At 40.9% G+C, this 26,705-nt stretch overlaps 1 protein-coding gene across 2 annotated transcripts in view; it reads right to left on the bottom strand.

Annotated features, from left to right (window-relative positions):
* Window positions 1–26,705, bottom strand: part of FNDC3A (fibronectin type III domain containing 3A) — a 114,212-nt gene that overhangs the window by 28,354 nt on the left and 59,153 nt on the right. For both annotated transcript variants that reach the window (XM_021376315.1, XM_021376325.1), the window contains exons 4-12: window positions 22,189–22,265; window positions 17,345–17,582; window positions 13,794–14,066; window positions 12,177–12,235; window positions 5,616–5,773; window positions 4,413–4,472; window positions 2,263–2,401; window positions 1,598–1,651; window positions 872–996 (exon numbers count right to left, since the gene is read on the bottom strand). In XM_021376315.1, coding sequence (XP_021231990.1) covers window positions 872–996; window positions 1,598–1,651; window positions 2,263–2,401; window positions 4,413–4,472; window positions 5,616–5,773; window positions 12,177–12,235; window positions 13,794–14,066; window positions 17,345–17,582; window positions 22,189–22,265 — 1,183 coding nt within the window. The remainder of the gene's footprint in view (window positions 1–871; window positions 997–1,597; window positions 1,652–2,262; window positions 2,402–4,412; window positions 4,473–5,615; window positions 5,774–12,176; window positions 12,236–13,793; window positions 14,067–17,344; window positions 17,583–22,188; window positions 22,266–26,705) is intronic.

The raw sequence follows: 26,705 nt of genomic DNA, 5'->3' as shown, positions 1-26,705 counted from the left end.
TGACATGAGACAAACTCACTTAGGTGAATGGACATATACAGGCAAAGGGATATGGCAAAGCACAGTATCGTACAAGATGCTGCATGGGTTCTAATGGCCTTACTTCCTGCTCCAACAGAATTACTGACATCTCTTTAAACAGCGTTTACTACAATGCTAAATTTAAGGAGGGCTGATCAAGCCCTGGCCAACTGTTACACCAGCTTCAAGAAATACCTTAGGTCTGAGCACCAGAGGGTATGGTAAGAGGTACCCTCCGCTCACACAACTTCAGCACAAACTGCAGCACTAAAGCCATTCAATTCTGGCCCTGTGGCAGGGTTGCTCGTCTTTTAGAATGGCCACCAACATTTCAGTAGATGTGCTTATTACATCGGACACACCAGTCACAATTTCATTGAATCTGTGAGTCAGTGCAACGTAGTGCTTAGCGAAAAAGGTTATAGAAGGCAATTTGAGAAATTAGAGTAAGTGGCAGAAGTAGCTGGACTATCTGCAGGAGATAGCTGCTTATAAAGGGGGCCGAGATTTGTAGCACTTACATGCTTACACACGTCATGGCAGAATTAACGTAGCCATAATAATGCCTGAACAAAACAGACTGTGCCAGGAACCACCGAATAGCTGGAGTTAGAAAGGATTTATGGAGGTCATCTAGTCCAACCTCCCTTGCTCAAGCAGGGTCAAGTGATTCACAGTACCCATGTAATCTGCAAACTGAATAATCCAATCACATACGGTAAATAAACTACGTAAATCCTGGTTGGACAGAAATCTTGTTTCTTTAAATGCCATCATATGTTTTTCCAAAGCAAGCACATGTATGCATGCAAATGCATTCCATATTTATGTATACAACAGAAATATTTACCTCATCCCCATGTCATTTTTGGCTGCTAGCCTAAAGGTGTACCCCATTGCTGGTGATAGTTTAGTAATCCTATACTGCTTCTGTTGGCCATAATAACACTGGCAAAACTCTCCATTTCCTTTTCCCTAAAAAGGAATAAATTAATCACATTATTCACCCTATTAAATATGTGTCCATCAATTAAAGCAACACACATATGTGAAGTAAACTCAACTTTTGCAGTGTAACATGACTAAAGAATGCCTCACACAGTGAGACTTGACCTAAAACTTTGCATATGTATGGAGCTAGAGGCTTTTAAAATTCTGTTCCACTTCCCAGCTCCAAGAGGCTGGAAGGGAAAAGCAGTACAATACAGCTCAGCCACATCCCTCTTGGGATAGCTGCTGGGTGGAAGCTGCAAGATGTTTGTGGGGATAAAGCTGACCCAGCTCTTTTACACAAACGAAAGGCAGTTATAGGAAAGTGATCATTTATTGTCTACTCTTGAGAGAAGTACTGACTAAAAAGCCACCATTAAAAGTGGCAGAATCGTGTAACTAAGAAATATCTGAAGTTTTATATATCCTAAGAAGAAAATTGGGCAGTAACCATCATTTCACACTTGCTTCAGGAATCATTTCTCATGAGCCTACATAAGCCATAATTCTGATACAACTTGATGCGCACAGTCACAGACAGCTACTTTTGAAAACCACAAAAAGAAAAATAGAATAAATTGCTTACTTCATCCCATTCTAAAAGGTAACTGTGGATTTTAGAACCATTATCACAAGATGCCTGCAACAAGAAAAAACAGAAATTTGAACTGTAATTGGATACCAGATCACTTCAGGAAAGATGCATGTATGGATCAGTTCATGACATAACCAGTGGGGGGCAAAGATGTTCCCTTTATAGGAGTTTTTCGCTTCCCAAGATGGTCCTAGTTCTGTTTCCATCCAGAACATGCTTTTTTTAATTTAGACTTTGATAAAGTATTCTGGCAGCAGTGCAAAATACACAGAACTTTTCTAAACAGCGAGGCTGCAGGTCTGTTCAAATCTCAGTCTTTCCAAGCCACTCCATTTGATTTGCACAAATAAGTCTGTGTTTAATAACAGAGAGAGAAATCAGTTGTTCATTAGAGGAGGGGACCAAAACACAAACCAGTGTCTCTTGTTCAAGCTCAGTAATTTTAATTACAAAGGCTCCTGGCTTTTCTGGGATTTTTTTTCTTTTTAATGAAGCCCACATTTAATCTGATATGCATACTTAAGTCACAGAACTGTGGTCAAAAGTACTATTTTTGGCAAAAACATGATGTTTCAATAAACTGGCGTTTTATTCACAAATCCTCAATTGTTGAGGAATTTTAAGTGCCTATTTTACAGGTGTTAAGTAATTCTTACCTTCCACTGCAAAGTAAGAGAATTTTTGGTCCGATTAGTTATCCTGGGCAGATTTGGAGCATCAGGTTCACAACTCATTGTGGTAAAACTCTCTGCTTCTGAAGGACTCCCCTTTACACAGTTGCATTCCACTTGGACTCTAAATGTGGAAAAGAGTCAGAAACATTTCACTTCAAAATCTGTGTATAAAATTTCCAAGGAAAACGGAGTATTCAGAATTAAGTTACTGCCTTTCTATCTCATTACATAATATATTACTGCATATAAGTTGCATATATATGCAACTTAACTGGTATAAACATCTTGGTCAGCAAAAGTAATACAAAAGAAGAGTCCTTTACTTTGGATCTTCACAATTATATTTGAAATATGCTCACTATTTGCTTTACATCATTACCATCAGTCAGCTTTATTCTCACAATTACATTTGAAACATGTCTACTATTTGCTATACTTTGGTAGGGAAACAATGGTAACATCTTGCAGGCTTGTTACCTGTTGTAGATGTTTGAACTGATAATACAGATAATTATTCTGCAAGTGCTTTCTTGACACAGGCACAGCGACACCGTTAATGTATTTTCAGAGTATCTTTTGCATTTAGTAGAGCTTTACTGAGTTGTTTCACCCTGTCCTTTCCTGCAGGAAGGCTGTGCACTAGCTCTTCTTGTACTTCAGAAGAATGAATTGTTGCCTCTGTCTCAAAGAGGAATGGTTTGCTTTGCTCAAAGCCTTTCTCCAAAATGAAATAAGATTATCCTCTGGTCTCCTCCCACCCTCCTCCCTTTCCTAGCAGATGCACAGCTATGCCTTGTTTCTTTCTTGGGTGAATCCACACATCACTTTCTTCTGATTCACTCGTTTCTTTGAAAGACAAAAACAAACAAAAAACCCCTTCCTCTGATCACTATAACGTATAAGACCTGCGTCACCTGCTTATGAAGCATGAACAGCAAGTCATGGGAAATTTGACATTGTAGAATACACGAGCATGGAGATCAAAACATCTAACAGTGCCTAATGTCGCACACAAAGTTATTTGTCTTTACAAACAATTGCAAATATAAAATTTGTCCATTATCTTCATAGTTCAGTCTTTCTTATCTTCCTTTTGGGCAATGTTCAGACTGGCAGAATTCTAATTAATTACTAGTTCAGGAAGAACTTAGATGGCTAAGTCATCTACTCACATGAATCCTCTACAATGACCTGAAATAAGTAAAATGTAATCTGGACACGGCCTGGTAGAAAAGGACTTTCACCGGGAAAAACATCTTGGGCTCTGACCTCTATGCTCCATGCATTTTCAACTTGAACATAATTGGATAAAGTGAGTAAACATTACTAAAAATAGGAACAAAATCACAGAGAAACACTTGCATATGAAAGAGCTAGTCAATTTACCATTCATCCTTCTCCTGAACTCGTGCTGTAGTACACACAGTAGCACACAACGAATGAGAAGGGTGTGATGAACAGACAGCTCTGTTTGGCTTTCAGTTGGGTAACGGACAAAACCCTGGAAAAAGGCACTAGAAGGCGCAGAGTCCCTTACACCGAGGACCCAGAACTTAGCACTCCCCTTTGAGCAAACGGGAATCACGAGATTACTACATAACAGAAATCCTTCTCCCCCCCAGTGCATGAGGAAAGGGGCACAACATTTCTGACTCATATTCTTCTGTTCCCTTCCTTCCTACCAGCTGCCTCTAAATGGCTTCTGAGCACAGAAATCTTGGGATTTTCCAGACTGGCCTGCTGGAACAAGGGGAAAGCAGCATGAAGTGGCCAGCAGAAAGAACATTCTTGTGCAAGGTACCTTCTAGTACTTGTGAGGAAATAGCATAAAGGAAGCACCATCCGTGCCTGGCTCAAAGGAAATAAAAAGGTCACTGCATTGGCATGAAGTCACAAGAGCACAGATACTGGGTGAGGTAGCAAAAATGTCATGTTTTCCAAAATTGATTGTGTGATGAACTAAACAAAAAGGTTGATTTAAAAACGGCAATATTTCAACTACCACTATGACTCAAAGGAGGGTATCGAGATAAAGGCAATTCCTGAAGGTTTCTGCAATCAAATATGCAGACAGAATGAAACTTCAAAAACATTCCCATTGAATGTAGTGATCAGAAAAGGATGATACTCACTTTGCATGGTAATCAGTTGCTGGCCTGAGATCATTTACAGTAACTTTATTTTCTTCTCCACTGAAAAGAGGCGTAATTTTGTTAAACAGATCATTTTAGAATTACATGCATTAATAAAAAGGCATACACCTAAACCATCCACCTAACACTCCTTGTAAGGACATACTTGTTAATAGGTTGTTTCTGTTGCTAAGTATGCTAAAATGAAGACACATTTATCTTGGAATTGTACAGGCTTCCCCTGCTTTGTTTCTGTTGGTTTTTTTTTGCCTTTTTTTTGTTTTTAAATAAAAATTACCTTCTTCCTTACTCAGTTATACCAGCTGACATGTTGGAGTGTGTGCATGTGTCTGTTTTTACAAAAAAGTACCTAAGAATTGGGACCTGTAGAAACACGGATATTTATAACTCTTCAGCCTTACAAAAATGATTATCTAGAACTGTACATGATTGTGTATACCTACTGTTTAGAGCCTAGAAAGCAGAAAAGGCACCTATGAAATATCTATTACTCTGCTTTTACTGTATCAGCCTAGTTAGAAAAGCTCTTTTCACCTAGTTTCTAAGACAGGGATATCCAACTTGTGATTCATAAACTTCTCCTAAGAAATTCATGGAAAGTGACTAATATACGCTCGCTAAATACAAAGATTTGTGATTATTAGACAGCTCCATATCTTTAATGATTAATTTTACTGCTAAATTTCTTCAAGTTGTGGAAAAAAACATGATTAAAAATCATTGCGTTACAAATTATACAGCTTGAGAGTTTAGTTTGTTTCAATGCTCAAGAGTTGTGTTATGTGAGAATCTACTTTATTTCATAAAGTAACACTGTTTCCTGCCAACCAGAAGGGAGGAATACCCTTAATGGGAGGAGAGGCAAGTAATAAACACATGTCAGATTTGCATCTGTCGCTACTTGTGTACCTTATCACTTGAAAAGCTGTGATTTCTAGTGTAGCTGATGTCAGTACAGTTAAGTGATATTAGAACATGTTCAACACCTAAGAGTCTTCATATTCTAATTATTGGTATAGACTTCAGTAATGAAACAGAACCATTTCAACTGAAGAAAAGACCTTGTTTCAAAAAGAGATGTTGCTAACTATTTGAATCTCCAAACAACAAGCAGACTTTAATGAGATTTTAAGCCACACAATTAAATGTAGCAGCAACAAAATAAAGAAAACGAACACCTACATATATACAGTTTTGTATTTTCCATCTTTCCCGCTACTTGAAATCATCACTTCGTAAGTATAAACCTCTGGTATGTTACTCTTGTCAGTGTTGTCTCCAACATCAATGGATGGAGGTGACCACATCAGCAGTGCTGTTCTTGCCTGAATGTCTGACACCTGTAGAAATATAATTTTTGAGACTTCTGCCATATAAATGTTATTGTATATAAACAGAAGAGAAGAAAACCATGCATCATTAGCAAATCAGAGTGTTTATACTGATGTATGACCTACTGATTAGTTTTTACAGATGAAATGTAGATGTGGTACTGAGGGACATGGTTAGTGGGCGTGGTGGGGATGGGCTAATGGTTGGACTAGATGATTTTAGTGGTCTTTTCCAACCTTAATCGTTCTGTGATTCTGTGAAATCAAGCTGGAAACGAGAAAATTGTTATCCTAGGGAACAGGGCTGATTGCAAAGAAACGAATGCCACCTAGTGGGCTACAGTGGTTAGGCACAGGAACAGGATGCCCAGGGAAGTGGTTTGTATGTTGCACCTGCCTACCATTACCAATCATTTCAAATGAACTGACAACACATTATGTGAAATGACTAGTTTCACAGTATCACTGTCATATATATGTGTGTAAAAGTATATATATTGAATAGTTGCTTTTGGAAATCTATTACCAGAGTGTAAGAATGAAAACACTATTCTCATAACTGGTGCTCTTAACGCAAATGAGACAACTTCAAGATTGAAACAGCGAAAATGGGTCATTGGCACCAGATCAATTTTATCCCTAATTTCCAGGTAGTATCTCTTGTTCTATCAGTTAAGCCTACATGTCCTAGCCACTACGGATTTGAACATCAGATCTCTCCTTCCCTCCTCCAGTTTTCTTAAGTATTTGAAAACTCTCCTCACTTGCCTAAATCTCTGATCATTTTCACTCTCCTCTTTGATTATTAACTTCTGTTCCATCACCTTTAGTGCTTTGCCAAGAACTGTACATAACACTCAACCTAATGCTTTACTAGTGCCGTACTGTCATATACACTTCATAGATCACATTTCTCTTCATTCATCTTAGTATGTCTTTTACACAGGCTAACAGGTGGCTGGTATGAATGAAAGCTGGCATGACATCTTACTGGGATATTCAAGCATTAGAGGTTTCAGCTGTTCACTAGAGAGAGTTAAAAGAGAGGGACATCAAAGACAACACTGGAACATCAAAGACAACATTACAGAGTTATAAACAACTCACAGAACTTAGGCTAGTGAAATTAAACAAGGAGCGCAGTAGAAATCTCTTATATTGCAATAACAGTCAAGAAAGAATATTTAACCCTAAGTCTCCGGAGGAAAAGTTGTTATCCTGAGTTATTCACCCAGGGCAATATTTGCCGGTCAACTGAAGAAAGATGGAACTTTTGTAAGACATCTAAAACAATAGATGACAACTGTTAACAAAGCAACTATAGCACAATGAAATTATAATATGCACCAAGCTAAAAATCAATGACCATGTAGGTTGTTCTGCTTGTTTTAACTTTGTGTAAACAGGGTATGTGACTAAACCATGTAATGAAGATCTAAAGCTTTGCTGTGGCTGATTTGCCAAAGTTTAAAAAGCAACAGTCAGTGTAATTCAACACAAACAGAAATGCAAAGTGAAAAGTTGCAGAAGTTTGGAATTAAGGATATCTTAAAGCATAAAAAGCAGCACTGGACATATATATATATAAAACTTTATAATTTTTTTTGTACCTACACATGCACATGTGTGCATATGGGGAAAAAGGAGAAAAACATTCGCACACAAGTTACAATTGATCAGACTTTACAAGGGAAGAGATTCAAGGAAATAAAAACAGCTACCAGGGTTAAAGACAGAAGATATTTTAAGAAATCAGTTAGAAAAGTTCCATGTCAGGCACTGCTCTATTTACGCTGGATGTAGAAGCCGAAGTTGTGAAAGAAAGCATTTAACAGTTATTTCCACCTTGTATTTGCAGTGAGGTAGAAATCCGCATTCACCCTAACATTGTAGCTGGACTAGAAAATTAACAACCCACAGCAAAGGCACTAGGTCCAGTAGATGGTGCCCAGTGAAACTGGATGGTCAGCAATAAAGCAGGTGGTCATGTCAAACTACTGGTTCCCCTTCTGTGATGTACCCTCATGTTAAACCAAGCAGCGGCAAGAAGCCAAACCTAAACTAATAAGCATTGCTGAAGAGCACTGGGGAGTGAACCACTTAAGAAATACGTGTAGGAGCTATACACCTGAGGATCTGGGAGATACTTGCTCGAGACAGTCATTTACTGATTACTTTCCTAAGCAATTATTCAGTATTGTCCTTTATCTTTGATGATTGAAAATATCCCAATACTTGACTTTTTAAACACTAGCCAGAGCTTTAGTATGGCAACTAATCACTTAGAGTTTCAGAAATTTTTTGAGAATTCCCATCACTTCTCAAGTGCAAAACACTAGCATATTTTCAGTTATCTCTGTGATATGTGGAGGGAAGAAGTACTCTGAAGAACAAAGATTAAAATCAGGGGAATCCACTATTCTTAGGTGCCCAATCTGAGACACTCAGGAATAAATTTTTCAGAAAACTTAATGTTACTAATTACTTAGTATACTTATTCAAGCAACTGTAGTTGACTTTGGCTGCAGCTCTGAACATTCTGTGCTCCTTCAAAAGCAGATTACAATGCTGACCCTAACAATGAGAAAATTGAAGTGGGCATTTCTTCATTTGAAGTCCGCCTTGCACAAGTTAATTCCCTTTTTAAAGATGTGCCATTTGGGTAAAAAAACAAAACAAAACAAAACAAAACAAAACAAAACAAAACAAAAAAACCCCCAACAAACAGTAGTTTTAATATGTACCATTTGGATTGCACAAGGTACTTAACTGGTAAGTAAACAGCATCATGTTCTAAAAGAACATACATAAGCTACAAAACATGATGTACTCCCATGGACTTTATAATGCTATGTAACCAGAAACTATGAGTGCCTATCCCTTCTTCTCATTAAATACTCATTCTTCATTTTGCTTTTGCCTTTTCAGTTCCCCTTGTCTTCTCTTGTACTTTTTTTGCCATTTGCTTAGTGAACACGATGTCTGGTGCAGACTGCTTGAATGCTGAGAAGTCGATACAGTTCATAAAAATACACCTAACAGGAGTCTGGAAGCAGCAAGGCTGATGTGCCTCATAATGCACAGGACTGACAAAGATGCAGGAACGAAAGCATGCCATGGAGCATGCTGAGACATAGGGAAGCCCGGGACCTGCCACAGCCTTCAACACTCCAGGTTTCCTAAAGGAGGATACAGTGCAGTGGACATTGTACCGGGCAGCACTTGCATGACCATCTGATCATCTGACTGCCATCACAGCTGGTATCTGGTATTCCCTGTGCTAGCACTGAAGTTCAACAAGGAAATAGGAGCTTATGATCCATCAAGAGAATCATGGCAGAATCCCCACATACAAGAAAAACATTAACCAAAAGCCTGCAGAAATACTTCTGAGGATAACTACAAACAGAAGGTGTAGAAAAACTATCTCCCTGTTCACTTGTGGGAGAGCAAGGACAATATTTCCTTTGAGAAACTGTGGGAGGCTTGCTTCTGATCATGCAAGGCCTCAGTAGGGGCCTTACAATCTCCCTTCCTCTCATCTGATCACATTCCCCAAGGTGCAACAGCGGCTAGTCTTCCACCCATCCACAGCCCTGACAGTCCTGGGCCTTCGCAAGGAGTAAGCTGCTCTGAGTGCTGCACGTCTGGCTTTTTGCCTTGTCCACTCTTTGGCTTGTTGTAGATTACTGCTGCCCAGGCTTGTGATCTCCTGCAAAGAGGGCTTCTGCAAAGACAGCACTTGCAGGCACATAGCCACATGCAGTGAAATTCAAGAAAGGTCATAGGGGGCTGCGGGGAAAACAGTGAAACTAGTCATGTTTGCCTATAGGGGAAGGATGGATGAATATTCTGAGTGGAAGGAAGCAAAAGGAAACAAAACAGAGATGTACCGGGACACTACTGCTTTTTTCTATGTCCTCTGCCAGCACAGCTGATGTTACACTTGCTGAATGTACTTTTCACAGTCTCATTCTAACTGCCCCACCATGCTCAATTATCACTCCCCATGTCAGTGCAGTCACTGCTGACATTCCTGACTTGGATGGCATCCTGTATGCCCTAACCACTGGGCAGAGGATTGTGCATATACATATGTCTTCTAGAAAACTAGTCCCTTCACTTCTAGTCAGGACAGAAAGCATCACCCACACTCTCCCGGAGCTAAGGTCACAGCTCACACTCATGATGTGAGGGCTACTGAGAACACTGTTGCCTAGCATGTCCAAGTGCCAGCTCTATCTTGCTGCAATTTAGCCCTGCAGCAAAATTTGCTTCTGTATCCATTCTGATGCAACTTGTGGCTAGACTAGGCACATGTTCCTTTGTTAAGACAGACTCTTGTGATCAAGAGTCAAAAGGGGTCTAAGGCACCAGTCCCTTTAGCTAACACAGCCCTGCACAGTCCTGATCCATTCTCAAAGCAGATCTATGAGAACTATGAACTATGCAGGGTCCATACAGAAAAAAACAGCATGTCACCATATTAAAACAAACAAAAAAAAGCTATTGTAATCTTCATACAATGGCCCAGCATTAGTACCAAATCTTCATTGTTTCTCTTTGAAAATAGAATATAATTCTTCTAACACTACTTTGATGCATATCTTCCTAAAGCGTAACACTCAACACCAAAAGTCTTGCACAAGTCTCTACTGCTTGATGTAACAGTGATAGCAACAGGCATTTAGTATCGTCTATGGAGATGAAATGCACAGCTGGGCACTGAAATAACAGGCTGCAGACTAAAATCTCTGCTGGTGGGTCTCTCAAGTACCTGCTGTCAAAAAGATGATGAGATTTATGAAAGTTGGATTACATCCAACGTCCTGGGCAAAACTCAATGCAGATACAGACCTATGTTCATTCTCACAGCCATAACCTTTTCTGAACTTTTTTCTTCCAACTTTTTTAAGTTTGGTCCTAACCACTGGTTCTTCATTCCAGTCTGTACTCATTCATTTATTCCACACCATTCTTCCCTTTAGTATTCTCTTTAAATTCTGGTGCCCTTGTCTCACAAATATAAGTTCTTTACAGAGAGAGTGGTGAGGTGCTGGAACAGGCTGCTCAGAGAGGCTGTGGATGCTCTGTCCCTGGAGGTGTTGGATGAGGCCCTGGGCAATCTGGTCTAGTACCAGATCTGGAGGTTGGTGGCCCTGCCTGTGGCAGGGGGATTGGAACTTGATGATCCCTGGGGTCCCTTCCAACCCAAGCCATTCTGTGATTCTTCATCCTTCCTAGGGAGTTTCAGCCTCCTGCTACTGCCCATCATCCCCTCCACTCTCATTCTTACTAATAGTACATTCAGACTCCCATAATCCTTCCATTATTAATCTGCTTGTAAAAATAACGAGCAGAAAAGCCACCTGTTCTTCCAATAGTTCACATCCACAATTCTATTTGCTTCTGGTCTCATTTTCTGAAGTCGGATTCCTCATCTATTTTAGGATCCCTCAGTCTTGATCATCCTTTGGATCTGCGCTCCTTGCCAGGAGCCGTCTCTGCTCCTCACTTTCTTTCTCTATTCACACCTTAACCTTCATAAGCTTTCTTTCCAGTCCCATTTTATTCTCCAAAAATTCTTTTTATTGCTTCTCCAGAAGCTCTGGTTTCCAAGAACACCCTGTTCAGTGCTCTTGAACCTGAATGTTACAGCTGCTATCTGCATCCTAGCAGCAGCCAGGATCAGCTTTCTTCTATCTATTTCTTCATCTCATTTCCCTCAATCATTTCTTACAGAACTTGACACGGGGGCACTGAAGAAATGCTGTCTCATTCTGACGCCTGGACACAGCAAGACTCTGAGCATACAGGACTGTAGTTATTTATCCCTGCTCAACCCTTGCAGCACCACAGAATCACAGAATGGTTGGGGTCGCAGGGCCCTCTGGGTCCCTCTGCTCCAGCCCCTGTCCCAGCAGGGACACCCAGAGCAGGGTGCCCAGGGCCACGTCCAGGCGGCTCTGGGAGATCCCCAAGGAGGAGACCCCACAGCCTCTGGGCAGCCTGTGCCAGTGCTTCGTCACTGCACAGCACAGCAGTGCTCCTGGTGTTCAGAGGAAACCTCCTGTGCTCCAGTTTGTGCCCATGGCCTCTGCTCCTGGCACTAGGCAAGAGGTGGAACTGTTCAGAGAAGGCTCAAGGGGGATCTTAACAATGCATATAAATACCTGAGGGATGAGTGTAATGAAAAGAATTCCACATATTAAGTATTAAGGCAATTTTGGCTTCGTAAATGTTAATGTATTAAAAATTACTTTGGTCATTTACATTTCAGTCAATGAATGTTAAGTGAGTTTTCATTACTGCTGAGAACTGAAGAACTGAACTTGGACAGAGAAAAGGAGGTATTACTGTATAGTATAGCAACAGATACACTCTGAGTTTATAGAAAGCTGTAATTACTTACCACTGGCTTTTCTATATTAGAAAGAAGTGCTTCAAGTGCTTTTGTTTCTTCATCCTTTTCTTGAAAAACAAAATCAAAGCAAACAAAGTACCCATAAATCATTGTTCTGTGACTTTCCATTGAAATAGCTCTTCAACAAATGCACATAGACTCAAGTATGTATAAAACAACACCATGTCAACTTGCATTCACCTAGGGCAACATAAAACTGAAAGAGCTGCCAATAGTTATTGTTCACTTTAATTCTAAATCCGTTCTACAATTTAACAGAATACAGAAAAGATAGTTATCTTCTACCAGTGTATAACTTTAAACTATTGCTCTGGAGAATTTAACCTCTTGGCTGACATATTTCCTGGAGATTTCTGTTTGGATAGAGACAAGTTACAGTAGTTTAAAATACCTTACTGTTCATCACCCGGAGGACTGCTGGTAACAATGCTGCCCTCCATCAATTACAAGGTGGCAAACCTTAGCTAAACCATCAGCTACACCTCAGAGAAAAGATTTAAGGCGTTCTGCTTCAGCTGAAGGTATATCTGAATTTTACAGAGGACTTAGTAAGGTTATAGAAAATGTCTGTATGTGCTCTCTCTTGCACAGTACAAAGATACAATCATCTCAATAGTATTAAGTGCAGATACTACATGTGCTACTTTGGAGGTGCAGACAGGCATTTTTAATTCACTTCAAAACCTCCATTAAACTATTTTTTTTAAAAGGAAAACAAACGCTAAAAAATCTTTTAAAAAAATCAGGTTTAATCTATTTGCAACTTTATATTTCTAAGATCGTTTATGCCGTTGAAACTGATTACAATACATTTCTAATTTCTGCTTCTCTAGAACAAGTCTAAGTTACAGTACATCATTTTCCAAAAAGCCTTGTGAAATTAAAAAAAAAACCTGAAAGGTGGACATCTCCATTTTTCAAATAAATACTTGCAAAGAACTGTTAACACAATGTTTGTAACATATGTGTAACGGTATATGTGAACCTGTGCCTTGGCAAAGTCTGTTTTAATAATAAATGCACTTCATAAGAAAAACATGAAGTCACAAGGACTAGAGCGAAGACTGTATTTTTTCTATAGAAGTCTTTCCATAATGAGGTGGTAGAGACACACATCAAGTGAATTTCATAGAAAAACAATACTTTCTCTACAAAATATTCCTCTTTTAACAAGTTCAGTATAGATCTCCTGGTGACACTTATGGTTCTTTCCAAGTTCTCTGCAACATCAGGCAGGCCACCAGTATTCAGGCGCTCCTCAAAGCTTAAGCAACAATAACTTGGGCAAAACACAGACTTTTATTTACACAGCATTAAGAAGTATAACCAATAAAATCTGCCCAAATCTACATGGAGACTTGCACAACAGTAGTTTTGTTCTCTTACATCCATTGTTTCCATGAGAGGAGAAGGCTGCTCACCCTTAACTTCATTCCACGTAAGTCAGTGCAGTTATAGGCCATCACCCAAGACCGTCAAAGCACGCTGCTCTCCACCTACAAATGCTGTGCTCAGCCACACACTGGACTTGCATAACATATATATACACACACACACACAATATTTAAAAAATAGATGTTACATATGTATTTTATTAACACTTACCTTCTGCTTCTATGTCTGTCTGAGAATTGCTTTTTCCTTTACCCATAGACTTGCTTTTTGTAGAACCTGTGCTTATACCAGCTGTGTCCTGTCCTTTTGTAAGTCCATTAGGTTCACTTGTAGGAGAAGGACATTTCTGAGGAGATGATGGAGGACTGTTTAATTTATCCTTCTGAGTTCCATGCCGATCTTTTAATTTTTTTTGTAACCTTTCATATGTTTTACTAGACCTTTCATCTCTAAAGTTGGCTCTTCCATGTGCAGGCAGGGTATCTAAATGAATGTTAAATAAGCAAATAAATCACAAAGAACAGAATGTAATAAAAAATCAATTTAAAAATGCCATGCGAGTTAAGTGTATGCTTGTGTGCAAAATTACATCTGTATTCCTACTATAAAACTGAGCTGTCCAGCAAGTAAAATTATATACAGTAATTGGACCTTAATGACCTGTTAGAGGAAAAAGTGTAATCTTTCCTTCTCGCATCATTTTTCCACTTAAAAATTCATGTTAAAATGTTTCTATATTCTTCTGTGAGCTGTAAGTTGCAGAATAAAGTCAACACAGTCCTCTCCCTATAAGTATTTGATTACAAGGTAGGAAGCTTGCTCTGATGCTGAATACAAAAATACAGAAGTTTTAAGTTTGGGAACAAAACTCGACCTCTATTACTTTAATCGTGTTTCTGCAGAAATCAACAGGAAAATGAAAAACCACTGAGGTATAGGGCAACTGAAGACAGTATGACTAGGTCCTGTAAGTACACTGGACCTGCACAGGGTAAATTGAGGCACTGCTGCAGCCTCACCAAGGTCCCACCTCTAAGTCAGAACATGGCTTTGGAAAAAGTCAGTCCTTCACATAACGCAACACATAAAAAATAATCTGTATATTTAATGAATAACCAAATAGACAAGTCAAATTAGTGAAAATATCTTCATCTGAAATAATAAGTTTAGGCAAAAAGACTGGCATCCTCATAAAATGTTTTTGTGCAGCTCTCATTCAAGACATAGTCTTATCTGCACGATAAAGCATATACATCAACATCACGGACTCCGAAACCAGTACCGCACTATTTCATAGAATCATAGAATGGCCTGGGTTGAAAAGGACCATAATAATCATCTAGTTTCAACTCCCCTGTTGAGTCCAGGTTTGCCAACCACTAGATCAGGCTGCCCAGAGCCACGTCCAGCCTTGCCTTGAATGCCTCCAGGGACGGGGCATCCAGAACCTCCCTGGGCAACCTGTTCCAGTGCGTCACCACCCTCTGAGTGAAAAACTTCCTCCTAATATCTAACCTAAATCTCCCTTGTCTGTTTAAAACCATTCCCCCTTGTCCTATCGCTATCCACCCTCATAAACAATCATTCCCTCTCCTGTTTATATGCTCTCTTCAAGTATTGGAAGGCCACAATGAGGTCTTCCCGGAGCCTTCTTTTTTCCAAGCTAAACAAGCCCACTTCCCTCAACCTTCCTTCATAGGAGAGAGGTGCTCCAGTCCTCCGATCATCTTGCTGACCCTCCTCTGGACCTGTTCCTTCTCGTGCTGGGGGCCCCAGGCCTGGACACAGTACTCCAGATGGGGCCTCACAAGAGCTGAGTAGAGGGGGACAATCTCCTCCCTCTCCCTGCTGGCCACTCCTCTTTTAATGCAGCCCAGAACATAGTTGGCCTTCCAGGCTGCAAGTGCACGCTGCTGGCTCATGTCCAGCTTCTCGTCCACCAGGACCCCCAAGTCCTTCTCCACAGGGCTTCTCTCGAGGAGTTCTTCCCTCAGTTTGTATAAATACCTGAGACTGCCCCGGCCCAAGTGCAGCACCTTGCATTTGGCCTTGTTGAACCTCATTAGGTTCTCATGGGCCCACTTCTCCAGCCTGTCCAGGTCCCTCAGGATTGCTTCCCTTCCCCCTACTGTATTGACTGCACTGCTCATCTTGGTGTCATCTGCAAACTTGCTAAGGGTGCACTCAATGCCATCGTCTCTGTCATTGCTGAAGATGTTGAAGAGCACCCGTCCCAAGACCAACCCCTGAGGGCCACCGCTTGTGACCGGCCTCCACCCTGACACAGAATCACAACCCTTTGGCTGCGTCCAGCCAACCAATTCTTAATCCACAGAACAGCCCATCCTTCAAATCCATACCTTTCCAATTTAGAGAGAAGGATGTGCTGAGGGACCATGACAAAGGCTTTGCAGCAGAGAGATGACATCCGTTGCCCTTCTCCCATCCACCGATGCTGACATTCCATCATAGAAGGCCACCAGATTGGTCAGGCAAGATCTGCCCTTGGTGAAGCCATGCTGGCTGTCTCAGATCACATCTTTGTCTTGTATGTGCCCTAACATAGCTTCTAGGAAGATCTGCTCCATGATCTTTCCAGGCACAGAGCTGAGGCTCACCGGCCTGTAGTTCCCTCGGTATTCCTTTCTCTCTTTCTTAAAAATGGGAGTAATGTTTCCCTTTTTCCAGTCACCAGGGACTTCACTGGACAGCCATGATTTTTCAAATATGATGGAGAGCGGCTCAGCAACGACATCAGCCATCTCTCTCAGAACCCTGGGATGAACATCATCTGGCCCCATGGACTTACATACATTCAATTGCATGAGGAGGTCTCGGATTTGTTCCACTGTTACAGTGGGATGAAATCCGCTCCCTACATGCTCACCTTGAGGTTCAGGGTCCTGGCAGACATGGGAAGCCTGACTGCCAGTGAAGACTGAGGCAAAATACTCACTGAGTACCTCAGCTTTTTCTGTGTCTGAGGAAGCCAGCTCTCCATTACGTTTTATCAGAGGGGGAACACTCTCCTTGACCTGTCTCCTCCTGCCTATGTACCTGTAGAACCCCTTCTTGTTATCTTTCACATCCCTCACCAAGTTCAACTCTATCTGTGCCTTGGCTTTCCTAATCCTATCTCTACACAAGCAGACAACAGCCCTGTATTCTTCCCAGGCTACACAACCATGCTTCCACTTCCTGTACTTTCCTGTACTTTTGTACTGTTTCTTTTCCCTCAGTTTAAGCTGCAGGTCCTTGCTCAGCCATGTTGGCTGCCTGCCTCCCTTGCTTGACTTCTTCTGCTGGGGGATGGAGAGCCACTGCGCTCTGAGAAGGGTGTCCTTAAAGAGCTACCAGCTCTGTTCTGTATTTATGCCCCTTAGGAAATTTTCCCAGGGGATCCCATCCAACAATTCCTTGAGCAGCCAGAAGTTTGCTCTCCTGAAGTTCAGGGTCCTGACTCTGCTTTTTGCCAGGCCTGCATTCTTCAAGATCACAAACTCCACCAGGGCATGGTCACTACTGCCCAAGCTGCCTCCAGTCTTAACCTCTCTAATGCTCTCCTCCGGATTGGTGAGCACCAGGTCCAGCAAGGCTTCACCTCGGGTCGGTCCATCTAATACCTGGACTAGGAAGTTATCCTCAACAGACTCCAGGAATTTCCTAGATTGTGTGCCACCCGCTATGCTGCTATCCCAGTAGGTATCTGGGTGGTTGAAAGTTCTTTTGATGGAACTTGCAATACTTTATAAGCTACATACCCAGATCCCCATACATTTGGGATGTGTGATACTGTGGAATGTACTGCGTCGCCATGTCACCGGCTCCTGTCACTGGTGAGTAGATATGACGTGGTGGAGGGGGGATCATGGCTGGAAGAGGAAGGAAGCCAGGTAGTGGAGGATGAGGAGGCCTGTGTATCACTGCGTGACCGCCAGGATGAAATTCTGGAGCCTGGGGAACCACCACAACCCTTCGAACGCCGTTATCCTCAATAACCTGTACAGTGAGAGACCGTGCACAAAGGGAAGAGCTTTGTTACAAGTGAAGAATGACTATGCTGGGAATGATGGTCTGAAAGATATGGTTCTACATATACCTAAACTAAAACAGCTATGGTAAAACCCCTAAATTTCAGAAAAGGAAAACAGAAGAGGATAAGGAAGAAAAAAAAAACAAGGCAATTTAAGGGCTATCTAGCTTCTTAAGTTTATTAACTACAACAATTCCCTTAGTTTCTCAGTGTGAGGGGGAAAATATTGTTGCAAAATCTGACAGCAACAATGTCTTATAAACAACTAGATATACTTACAGCATTAACCTAGCTTGTCCCCAGAGCCCTGTTTCCATCCTCATTCACACACAGTGTATGCTACACTGCTCCTAGGGTTTGTTCTACAGTAAAACAACTAGATGGCTCTCTGCAAGTGATCAGATAGATGGATGGACTTCACACAGCATAAGTGGAGAGAAAAAGGCACAACAGTGCTTAGTCCTTGCTACATGCCCAACATAGTCCTCCAATGCTAACCTGAGGAGGTTTCTAGGAGGCTTCTGTCAGCATGCAGCAGACTCAGTCTGCATCAAGCTGTTAAAGCAAAAAATACCTAGCAGGATAGCAGTCAGCCCTCTCACTCCTTTAGAACTCAACGTGGCATATAAAACTAGTCGCTTTTCCTCTGTTAAAATATCTTGCACCCTGACAGAAGCTACACACTACTCTGAGAAAACAAGAGCCTTCATGGCAGCCTCTGCTTGCTGTGTAAACATCTCCCTGGCAAACAAGAGAGGTGTGATAGAACAGCCTTCTGCCCTGAGCCATGCTGCCAGAAGTTCAATCCCATCATGAGGGTAAATGCAGTCATGTAAGTTGCACGGAGCTGAGGATTGCTGTGTACAGTACACATAGCATGTGGGGAAAGGCGTCTGGCACAGGCAAAGACATATACTGTAGAAGTACTGAAGCAGAAAATGATCATCCCTAGATAAGGGTTAGTAATCAGCTGTACCAGACATAGGGTCACCCACAGAAGCACACCACAGATAGAAAACACTGCCTTTGTGACCCTCTCTACATGTTTGTACTGCTATGTAAATTTACAAATAAATATGACTGTTGGTAATATCCAGAGATGGTCCTGGCATGACCTGACTTAGATGCATTGCGGGGTTAATAACCTTAGCACCTGGGATCCCAATGAATACATTGTTCACCAGCTTGTAGTAAAGTGCTGCAAAACAATGCCATGATGAGGACTGCAATGTAAGCTTCTGGATGAAATGTTTATCCAGAAAATTAGGAGAGTAAGAAAGGAATCTAGAATATCATGACTATGTTCAAAAACAGGGAACAAGGCAGCCTTATGACCTAAATTTTCACTTAGTATTTTCACTTTGGTATTCAGTGTCGGGTGTAACATGTACATGTACGCCAATGAGTAATCTGGGGCAATAGGAACAGATCAGGAGATCAAAGCACTTAGTGCCAAGCTGCTTTGACCTCCAGTGTTTGAGCTTAACAGAATTATGCTTGGGTAGATCTAGTCCCAGGCTCTGGTGTAAACACTCCCACTGTGCCTGTGACAGAAAGCTGCTTGAAGGATCAAACACTGTTTTTGCCGTTTTACCATTAGAGGTTAGTGTGCATCTGGTACACGTCTGGAATGGAATTTCTAGTTTTATTTCCTCTAACAGCAATCTAATTTGCACATCCCCAAATCATTCTTCTAGCTGAACCAATGCAGAGTAAGTGAGGACGGTCTAGGAAATTGTTTTAAAGCTTTCCAACTGTAGCAGGAAAGAAAATGATGCAGACACAACTGTATGCTTCTGGTATAATGTAGAACAAAGATCTTCAACTATAAGCAATAACATTCAGAAGACAAAAGTGTGTACACAGTGGAGCTGATCCCACTTATGTAAATAGAGCTGGAAATTAATACAAATGATCTAAGTGAACACATAAATACTATCTGACTTTTTTTTGTAGGTTTACTATTTTCAGTATATAGAATCTTCCTCTTACTGGGAAAGAGTAACATTGCAAAGACAATGCTCTTCATATCTGTGCAATGATAGCTGCATGGTACCTATGGGCAGGATATAGTAGCAGCAGTAAATACAACTAGAACTGCTGCTTTCCAACTACATTCTCTATATACTGAAATGCAGTTTTCATCATTTGAGTCCCTTTTGCTTACACAAAGAAATTCCAATTTATCACAAACTCATCTACAGATTTGGTTTAAAAATGGGCTACTTAGACTATCAGCAGATCCAAGAAAACAAATAAATTATAAACTAAGTAACTCAGAAATAGATACCCAAATCATAGCAGCAGGGACCTTAAGCTATGTCTGTAAGTGTGCCTCTAAATCCAACATCAACTCAACTGTAGGCTCCTAGCAAGGTGTGTAGAAAAAAGCATCACGTCAAGTATGTCATCTTAAGTTAAATAATAAGCTATCATCCTAATTGTACCAGCAGAACATATAGTTCTGGCACAGGCTTGTTTGCCAACCAAACATCACTGGGAAATTCACTGCAGGCAGAGAATACAGACAGCTTGGAGAAGATGAATAAAGATGTGTGTGCTTGCCTTCTGAGTTCTCAAACTGCAGTTCCAAAAGAAAAGGAAGGGAGAAGTAAATCAACTCATGAAATACTTTTAATAAAAAGTATGTGACATAAGAAAAATAAATATACTTTATTCTTTTGCTGTCCTCAGCTTCCAACAGAGGACACTATGTTGTGTCAGCGCCAAACAGAAGTTGAAGCAAGCAGAGGTATAACAGAACTAAATGAAAATGTATGGACAAAATGCTAAAGCTGTTCTTCCAGACTGATGGCTTTAAGTTTCCAATTGCTCTCAAAATACATCTGCAGCTTACTGACATAAAAGTATATTAGGTCTGAAGAAATTATGGAAGTTACATTGCTGGGGGTGCATTCAGTAAAGGATAACTCCACAGCAGCAGTTTTCGCTGTTTGCAAGACCTCTATCAAATCTTCCTTCTTGTTGCAGAAACTTCCAACATGAACCACAACAGCTGGTATGTTTTATCAGCAGTAAATGCTTCAGAAGCCTTACAAACTACAGGTCTTCCTGGACTCTGACACTGAGATGAGAACAGCAGACACGGGCCCATTCCACCTGCACTCTGAGCTGGAGAGACGTGCAGCACGCTCAGCTCAGAAGTCAGAGGGCTGCGCCAGCACAACGCTTGCTGGTATGACAAGCTCCGATGAAAGGCTAACAAGCATGTCCCAGAGAAACCTTGTCCTTCAGCCTGTCTGTGGCAAGCTGGCTTCAAAGGAAGGGTAACACCTCATAAAAATAATGCAGATTGTCACAGGTCACACAACTTTTCAAGCATTAAGTACTTCATCAACTAAAATGAAGTACCCAAGGAACATAGTAAAGCTTCACTTTTTGGTTCAAAAATTCCTTCAATTCTTTAAAAATGAGTTGGAATCAAGCCTTTTTGCTATGTCTTAAAGACAAAAGGACTTTCATGATTTTTAAGCCATTTTTCTTCTGTCTGTTTTGGAATTCAGCTATGAAAGACTTGGTTCATAGCTATGAAAGCTATGAACCAACTTATCAGCCAGCTTTAACAGATCAGAGGTAAAATCAAAGGGAACACATGTACCAGTTTGCCTACCCTAACAGCTTATTCTTTTACTAGATGACAATTTTTCATCTAGTTCAGATAATTTGTGCAACATTTCCTGGACACTGGGGATTTTTTGGTTGCATTTTGTGTGTTATATGCTCCTCACATGTACCCATTCCGTCAGTGTCAGTCATTCAGTCAATTCATCGCTGATCACAGTAGAACACCGTGAGAAAGACTGACATTGTGGAGAGTAATATTCATCTGCTCTGGTTTCCAGGTCTGAGCTACTAACCCCTACACTTGTTCTATAGTTGAGGGAGAAAGAGACATCAGCTAGAAGGCCATGCATCTATCTCAGCATCACAGCAAATACAAGCAAGAGGAACTGTCCTTTTCATCTGCTGTAAAGGATGTCCAGGTTACCTAGCTCACAATTAATTTTCAGACATTTAAATCAGGAATCTCACAGTAGTGACAGAAGCAGAGTCCCATTTCAAGTGAAGCCATAGAAACGTGTTATATGGCAACTTATTCTCAATGGACAGTTGCAGTTTTTTTCATGTTACTTGCTACACTTTTTATAACAGAACTGTTTTACTCTCTATCTGCAAAGAAATTCCCAGACATGAGCTATGATCATACATAAAATTATATTGGTGCCAAGAGAAAATATCTGCTAACCCAAATTCAGCACAATGAACTATCTGGGTCATGAACTGTATTTTATGTTCAGAGGACAACTAGTACATTAGGATCCTGAACTAAATAAGGAACTGTACCTGTTATTCTCATCTAAGTAGTTAATATATAACTAAACGGGCAAACATAAAGGCTCCCAGAGATATTATTGGATACCTCTCATTATTTATTTCCTTGACCACAGTGACTCAAACTTGACACATTCACTTACTGAATTAGCTGTTTTGGTTCTGCTTCCATAATCGTCGTGCAAACAAATGAAATAAGAATCAAACAAAGAGACATACCTGTGGGGCATATCCAGGAGGCACATAAATAGTAGGCACTGAACCATTTGGGGACATCATTGGAACCTGAGCAGGACCTAAATGGGTTAAAGAAAAATTCTCATGATGCTGTACTGAAAGTTCAAAGAACATGCTGAACTGCAAATTCTCTGTGAAAAATAATGAGATAACATGAATGAACAAAGGCAATGGGCTATACAGATAAAATTATAGCAAATGGCTCCCTTAAAAACACAAGACATTTAACAAAAATAGAAACAAAGTAAAAATAATTGTCCAGCATGTTTTTCTCCTTTCTCTGTTAGCTCACGGAAGAGTTTATGGCAAAGCTTCTTTGCATGTGACAAGTCAAAAGAAATGTCCCAAAATAAAGTAGAAATAGAATGGGCTTTGCAATAGGAAAAAAAATAATGGAAAGAAAACATAAAACCAGACAGTATTCGGTTAAGAGGTTAAGAATAGTAAATAAAATTATTTACAGAACTACTGGTCTGCTACTGTGGACTTATCATCTCTGATGGTCTCAGCACTACAGAGGAACAGAAGGTGGCAAGCAGGACACTAACTTAGAGAAAAGCCAATGTATTACAAACCAGTGAGTCTACAACTACGAACAATAAGAAGCTGTGATACCATCACAATCCTTTTAATAAGCAAGCCAGAAGGAACACAATTCACAAACACCTAGACAAACACAACACAATGTGTTAAGGTGGCATTTGAAAATAAAGTACTGCTTGGAAAATCCAATACCTTCAAAGAGCACAGGGTTACTGTTACATACTTGGGTTTTCAAAAAGCTTTTGACAATCTCTCTCAACCACCCTTAAAGTAGTGATGCTGCCTTTGGCTAAAAAGAGAAGAGGGCTTCTCAGGAGGAACTAACCAGCCTGAGAACAGGAAGCAAAGCGAAGGGAACACTCAGCTTTCAAAGTGGCTACAGTGATCACAGCAGTCCTACAGGCATGTAAAGAACCCGTTCAATATATGAACAAAGTTTCTGGACACGGAAATGAATGCCTAGGTAACAAGGTTTTGGTATGCACTGAGAGCTGCAAAGGGTCTCACAGCAGTCAGTGGCTATCTGATAAAAATATAGAAGAAATAGTGTTGATACGTGCAAAGTAACGCACTTGGGCAAAACCAAGAGAAATGTTTATTTACAGTGATAGTCCATATGTTAGCCATACTCTCAAAGTCATGAGCCATATTCTGTGAGAGTAGATTAATGAGTTTTTACATACATGTCTAAAGAAATACCAACTGAGATGTTCACTGGCATTCACAGAAGGAAAGAGAACATTAAAAATCATTACAATCCTTTTGAGTTGGAAGGGACCCCTAAAGGCCACCTGGCCCAACTCCCCTGCAATGAACGGGGACACCTACAGCTAGATGAGGTGCTCAGAGCCCCATCCAGCCTGACCTCGGGTGTCTCCAGGGATGGGGCTTCCACCACCTCTCTGGGCAAATATCTTGAGCACAGTGTGTATTGCCTGTCTCCATTAAAAAAAAAAAAAAGAAAGAAAAAGACAACAGAATTAGAAAAGGCAGAAAACTTTAACAGTGACTTTCCACCTGTTTATCAGGGCAGACTCAAGAGACTAGGATTCTTCCATCTGATGATGGTTAAAAGGTAAAAGGGCAGGCAGAAGAGAAATAGTGCAAGACCTATTAAAAACCACCGACTGCCTAAAAATAGGAAGATGGATCATTAATAATTTCTCATGTTCAAGATCCAGATACTAAATTAAATAATCAAATAAAAGATTTAAAACAGAAAAAGGAATTTCTCAGGAAATGCACAGCTAAATTGTGTAAGTCGCAGCTTTGAGCACACTGTGGAAATGAAAGGTTATGTTCAGAGTTTCAGAGCTATTAAGCAAATTGAGAGAAGTAACCCACTAAGAGTTGTTAAAATAGAAGAATCACCGTTGGTTCAGGAAGCTCGAAAGAAGAAAGTGATGTCTGTGTGCCTGCCCCATCCTTATGCTCTCCTCTTTAGTGCTGGATACTAGTCCCTTCCATTTGCACAGGCAACAAGAGGCACTGCACACAGACATCTTTACTTTCCTGCATTTAAAATACACAACAGGAACAACTGCTAAAGCTTAACAATTGAAGTGAGGCACAACATAATCTAACAGGCTGTGTGGCAAGATGACAAGACTGTATGCAAACACGCTAGGCTGCACTCCAACCCTTGGCGAAGTTTCAGTAATATTTCTAAAAGGCTCTTCACGTTAATAATTGATAAACTGTGCTTACATCTGCAAATGGGAGGTACTACCCAAGTGCAAGGTGCTTTATCATGTATGTCTATGATAGGAGATGTGAGATGTACTGTTACATCTCAATCTGCTAAGTGTGTGCTTGACAGAGAATTAAAATGAACTATGTCTGAATGCCAAGAGTGGGAAAAAAGAAGAAAAAACATCCTACAAAATACGAGGCATGTACTCCAACTTGACATATTGCTATAACGACTCTTTCACAATGGGACACAAAAATCTTGAAACGTATAAACCTTAAAAGAATCACAGCTTTGTTACTGATGAAGTGTTAACCCACAACAGGCAGGAGGGAAGAAAATTTTTAAGAATGAGGTCTTAATTGAGTGATTAACTGAACTGTGCAAAAAGCAAATAACAAAAGGACTACAGTGAACTTCAGATTGAGAACTGAACCTTCTTTGGGTTTTTGCTCAGGTGAAACTCAAAAATGTTTCAGTTCAAGTCTCTCCTGAGTATGAATCGCTGAAAGAGAAGTGACAGTCACATGACAAGCAGTGACCAAGCTGAGAAGTGCTTTGGAGTTTTAGCTTAAATAAATTCAAAGAGGTCAGCAGTAAAAGAAACATATTTATTACAAGTTGCCATTCATCCAAATAAAATGGTTTAAATACTTAAATGATGGTGGATTTTACACAGCTTGCATCCTGTAGAGTACTTGTGATTTTTCATAATGAATACAAGATACTGAAGCATTCATTAACCTCACCATTTTCAACTACGAAAGTTTCAGGTACACTGAGAATTAAAGCCACAACTATTCCAAATTTTACAGCAAACTCACTGTGCTGAGAGGATGAAGGAAGCCTAATGTGAACAGCTTGTTTCTTAGTGAGCCAGAGGGTATGCCGGTGTTAGGCTTTTCTTTAATTAGATTGTTAAATTTAGACAATATTCTTTAGGTGTTTAAAAACAAAAACTCAGGCCCAGGTGAGTAAACTACACTTCTTTCCAAGAACACTCATCACTGAGTGCTTTAAACCTCTGTCCCAACAAACAAATAAAAGCAGCTATCTCCAGTGCAGTACAAAGGTCGACCTACAAAACTGTTTCAGCATCCCCCAACCAAGCAGCCACACAAACAAAAACATAAAGGGACATATGGACCCCAAGAAATATATGACCTTAGAATGGAGTCAAGTTAGCAATCTGAAAACCTGCATCCCATCCTGAGTATTTTAAAGACTCAAAATTAATGAAAATCTGTTTCTAATATTTAGAACGACTGAATATTAAATCAATATCCTTTTGAGGTGACTGTGGAACGTGGTTAGATCGTACAGGAACATCCAGGAAAAGAGAAAGCACAGGAAAAAAAGTGGACAAACTAAATTTCTTTCAATGAACAGAGGTTCACTGCAGTGAAGTTACGGTTTCTTGACAGAAAGGGAGATGCACTGCAGGAGGAACCCCTGTGCTTTCCAGGCAGTGTCAGAAGTGCTGTTAGAGCAACGCTGAGTTTTGTGTACTGCATGGAATGGCATTTACATCCACATCACTACGTGATGAATGTTGCTGTGTTTACTGTTTGAAGAGGTCTCGAATCTTCTGTACACTTTCAGTTACACAAGTTATCTCTCTGGAGAAGACGGAAGGAATTATTGTGGGAGAAGACAAGCCGCATAGCTGTGTTTGATGCTTTATTCATGAGAAATGGCTCATCAAATGCAACCAAGGTGTATTTAACCCAGTGCAACCCAAGAGACAAGAAGCATCACCATACTTTTTCAATTTATCCTCCTGAAATTTGCTATTTCACTACTACGCAGGGTGAAACTCTTAAAAAGCCTCTCAATGAGCATCTTGCCTTAATAAAAATCAAGACCCCTAGCAGAACTCAGGTAAAACTTAGAATATTTGTGGGGAAAAGAAAAAAAAAAAGGAAATAAATAAAAACTCGCAGCAGGAGGAAGCGCCCGTCGGCCAGCAGCAGGTTCAGTTCTGACCAGGGAGCGCGCACCCTCGCTGCGCCCATGGCAGGCACGGCCGACGAGCAGCGACGGCAGCAGCGCTGCGGAACTGCTGCGAACGCGCAGCGCCCACCTGCACGCAGCCCGCGCGGCTCCGCGCTCAGCACCAAGGCCGCTCGCCGCGAATCGCCCCCGGAGCCGCCCTCCCGGAGGCCTTCACGATGCCCTTCCGGGGCAGCACCGCCCGCACCGCCGCCTCCGAAGCCCCGCCGCGGCCCTTCCTGCGCCCGCGCCGCTTCCCGGCCTCAGGCCGGCC

Source organism: Numida meleagris, chromosome 1, assembly GCF_002078875.1.
Source record: "Numida meleagris isolate 19003 breed g44 Domestic line chromosome 1, NumMel1.0, whole genome shotgun sequence".
NCBI lineage: Eukaryota > Metazoa > Chordata > Aves > Galliformes > Numididae > Numida > Numida meleagris.
The sequence above is the reverse complement of the archived record's forward strand: the minus strand, read 5'-3'. Positions and strand labels throughout refer to the sequence as shown.